The sequence below is a fragment of the Oncorhynchus gorbuscha genome, unplaced genomic scaffold, assembly GCF_021184085.1.
Source record: "Oncorhynchus gorbuscha isolate QuinsamMale2020 ecotype Even-year unplaced genomic scaffold, OgorEven_v1.0 Un_scaffold_11417, whole genome shotgun sequence".
Lineage (NCBI taxonomy): Eukaryota > Metazoa > Chordata > Actinopteri > Salmoniformes > Salmonidae > Oncorhynchus > Oncorhynchus gorbuscha.
Window position 1 is genome coordinate 5,682 of NW_025753984.1, and position 4,145 is coordinate 9,826.

Here is a 4,145-nt window from a genome sequence, read left to right on the forward strand (position 1 = left end):
ACTACTGCTGCTTCTACTGCTACTACTGCTGCTACATGCATTACTACTGCTGGGGGCACAGTGAGAGCTGAAACACCAGCACATTGGTTATGGTAAAGACATTCACATTCATACCGGAGTGTGTGTGTGTGTGTGTGTGTGTGTGTGTGTGTGTGTGTGTGTGTGTGTGTGTGTGTGTGTGTGTGTGTGTGTGTGTGTGTGTGTGTGTGTGTGTGTGTGTGTGTGTGTGTGTGTGTGTGTGTGTGTGTCAGGTGGAGTTGGAGAGGTTGAGGCGGGAGGAGGAGGCAACAACAGCAGCCAGAGAGAGAGAACAGCTGGGCCAGACAGTACTCAGCCTGGAGCAGGAAGTCAACCACCGGCAGCTGGAGATACAGACGGTACAGGTAGGAAGCAGGCGGGATGACTGGTGATAGGACAGGCGCCATGACAAGGAGATCAGTCATCATTACTGATATCTGAGGTTTAGAATGGAGTAAATCAAACACAGAGTGTACAAAACATTAGGAACACTTTCTTAATATTGAGTTGCAGCCCCCTTTGGCCTTCAGAACAGCCTCAATTCGTCAGGGCATGGACTCTATAAAGTGTAGAAAGTGTTCCCACAGGGATGCTGGTCCATGTTGACTCTGATGCTTCCCACAGGGATGCTGGTCCATGTTGACTCTGATGCTTCCCACAGGGATGCTGGTCCATGTTGACTCTGATGCTTCCCACAGGATGCTGGTCCATGTTGACTCTGATGCTTCCCACAGGGATGCTGGTCCATGCTGACTCTGATGCTTCCCTACAGGGATGCTGGTCCATGTTGACTCTGATGCTTCCCACAGGGATGCTGGTCCATGTTGACTCTGATGCTTCCCACAGGGATGCTGGTCCATGTTGACTCCAATGTTTCCCACAGTTGTGTCAGGTTACCTGGCTGTCCTTTGGGTGGTGGACCATTCTTTATACACACAGGAAACCCAGCAGCGTTGCAGTTGTTGACTCAAACCGGTGCTCCTGTCACCTACTACCATACCCTGTTCAAAAGCACTTAAATCTTTTGTCTTGCCCATTCACCCTCTGAATTTCACACTTACACAAACCATGTCTCACGGCTAAAAAAATAATTCTCTAACCCGTCTCTTCCTTCATCTACACTGATTGAAAAGGATTTAACAAGTGACTAGTCAATAAGGGATCGTAGCTTTCACCTGGGATTCACCTGGTCAGTCTGTCTGTCGTGGAAACAGCAGGTGTTCCTAATGTTTTGTACACTTTGCAGACGCAGTTGCTTGTGCCACGCTTTGGACACACACAGGACCACTAGTCCGCTGTGTTGAGTAGTGTCATTCCATTATATCCTGTGTCCTTCAGGCCCAGATGACCCAGCTGGAACGCTCCCATGCTCAGCACCTCCTGGAGGTGACGTCCCACCATCGCCGGGAGATGGACTCGGAGACAGAGAGGCTGAGGGCGACGCAGCTACAGGCGGAGAGGGCTCTGGAGACCAGGGAGAGAGCCCATCGGCAGAGGGTCACAGTCCTGGAGGAGCAGGTACTGAATGGGTAGGGGGGAGACTCCTGCAGGTCATGCTGTCATTGGTTGGATCTGATTGGTTGGATCTGATTGGTTGGATCTGATTGGTTGGATCTCAGTGCTGTTATTGGTTGGATCTGATTGGTTGGATTTCAGTGCTGTTATTGGTTGCATCCTCATTCCTTCATTCTCTTTCCTCTGTCCTCTCCCCGCCTTCTCTTCAAAACGTCAGTGAGAAGCAATGAGAGATGACTTCCCTCCAACTGAATAAGAGATGGGGGGAGGAGGAAAACCTTCTGTTATTCACCCATGTTCCCTCTCTGTCTCTGTCCCTCTCTGTGTCTGTCCCTCTCTGTGTCTTTCCCTCTCGGTCTCTGTCCCTCTCTGTGTCTGTCCCTCTCTGTGTCTTTCCCTCTCTGTCTCTCTGTCCCTCTCTGTGTCTGTCCCTCTCTGTCTCTGTCCCTCTCTGTCTCTGTGTCTCCCCTGCCCCCCTCGCCAAGGTGCTGACGCTGAAGGAGCAGTTGGACCAGGAGATGAGGAGGAGGCAGGCCTACGTCAACCAGATACTGAGATAATGGGGTGCATGCTAACCAGTGGCCCCTGGCCCCTGGAGGGATGGGGAGAATGACAGTATGGCATTCTGGGACAGACAGTCCTTAGTATGTATGTTACTGGGAATCAACAGAACGTACACATGTAAACACACATGTAAACACACATATAAACACACATGTAAACACATGTACTCACACTCACATACACACACACTTAGGTACGCAAGACACACAATGACAGTGAGACACAAGCCCAACACTGGATTTCAGTAATCTGCAGAGAACAGTGAATGTGTTGTTTCTGGCTGTGCTGGAAGCTGTTGTCAGATTATTTAAAGGATTTGCTCAGACCAGACAGGTCACACGGTGCTGCTGAGTCTGTTGCTGTTGTTGTCTCGGTTTTGTCAAATCAACACAATGTGAAGATAGAGACACACACACACACACACACACACACACACACACACACACACACACACACACACACACACACACACACACACACACACACACACACACACACACACACACACACACACACACACACACACACACACACACACACACACACACACACACACACACACACACACACACACAGACTAACCATTACTGTTGTCTCGGTATGTCTAACAACAATCCTTCCACTGTAACACTGAACCTTTACTGCAGCATGTGTTTATGTAGGTTATAATTATCAGCATTAAAAAACCCTTATAACCATTTTTTAATTTCATTATTTCTAGTTTTTGAATTATATAATATTTGTATTGAATTGTCAATTTTCAATGATTAAACCAGTCATAAGGTGATGAGAATGATTTAGCGTGATTTAAGCGATTTAAATACAGAATAACAGGTTTATAGCACTGTTGTCCATTCCCATTGGCTGGCTCGGTACACTCATTAGACTGTAATTCTATTTAACTCATCACAATGAGGTTATTATGTTTGTGACAAATAAAAGACAGACTGGTTAATGCAAAAACAATCCTGAGTTTTATTCAACATATATATGTATTCATTAGATGCACACTCCGTTGTTTGACTGTTCAAGTGCCTCTCTCTCTCTCTCTCTCTCTCTCTCTCCCTCTCTCTCTCTCTCTCTCTCTCTCTCTCTCTCCTCTCTCCCTCTCTCCCTCTCTCTCTCTCTCTCTCTCTCTCTCTCTCTCTCTCTCTCTCTCTCTCTCTCTCTCTCTCTCTCTCTCTCTCTCTCTGTCTCTGTCTCTGTCTCTCTCTCTGTCTCTGTCTCTCTCTGTCTCTGTCTCTCTCTGTCTCTGTCTCTCTCTGTGTCTGTCTCTGTCTCTCTCTGTCTCTGTCTCTGTCTCTCTCTCTCTCTGTCTCTGTCTCTGTCTCTGTCTCTCTCTCTGTCTCTGTCTCTCTCTCTCTCTGTCTCTCTCTCTCTCTCTGTCTCTGTCTCTCTCTGTCTCTGTCTCTGTCTCTGTCTCTGTCTCTGTCTCTGTCTCTCTCTCTGTCTCTCTCTCTCTCTCTCTCTCTGTCTCTCTCTCTCTCTCTCTCTCTCTCTCTCTCTCTCTCTCTCTCTCTCTCTCTCTCTCTCCTCTCTCTCCCTCTCTCTCTCTCTCTCTCTCTCTCTCTCTCTCTCTCTCTCTCTCTCTCTCTCTCTCTCTCTGTCTCTGTCTCTGTCTCTCTCTCTCTCTCTGTCTCTGTCTCTCTGTCTCTGTCTCTCTGTCTCTGTGTCTGTCTCTCTCTGTCTCTGTCTCTGTCTCTCTGTCTCTGTCTCTGTCTCTGTCTCTCTCTCTCTCTGTCTCTGTCTCTCTCTCTGTCTCTGTCTCTCTCTGTCTCTGTCTCTCTCTGTCTCTGTCTCTCTCTGTGTCTGTCTCTGTCTCTGTCTCTCTCTGATCTCTGTCTCTGTCTCTGTCTCTCTGTCTCTCTCTCTGTCTCTCTCTCTCTCTCTCTCTCTCTCTCTCTCTCTCTCTCTCTCTCTCTCTCTCTCTCTCTCTCTCTCTCTCTCTCTCAATTCAATTCAAGGGCTTCTATTGGCATGGGAAACATGTGTTAACATTGCCAAAGCAAGTGAGGTAGACAACATACAAAGTGAATATATAAAGTGAA

At 47.8% G+C, this 4,145-nt stretch overlaps 1 protein-coding gene across 1 annotated transcript; it reads left to right on the top strand.

The window, feature by feature from the left end:
* Nucleotides 1–255: 255 nt before the first annotated feature.
* LOC124030419 (ciliary rootlet coiled-coil protein 2-like) lies at nt 256–2,129 on the top strand. Its single transcript, XM_046341768.1, has 3 exons — nt 256–383; nt 1,357–1,536; nt 2,019–2,129. Exons 2-3 carry the CDS (start codon nt 1,363–1,365, stop codon nt 2,091–2,093), a joined length of 249 nt encoding a protein of 82 aa, XP_046197724.1. The 5' UTR covers nt 256–383; nt 1,357–1,362; the 3' UTR covers nt 2,094–2,129.
* The last annotated feature ends 2,016 nt before the right edge of the window (nt 2,130–4,145 follow it).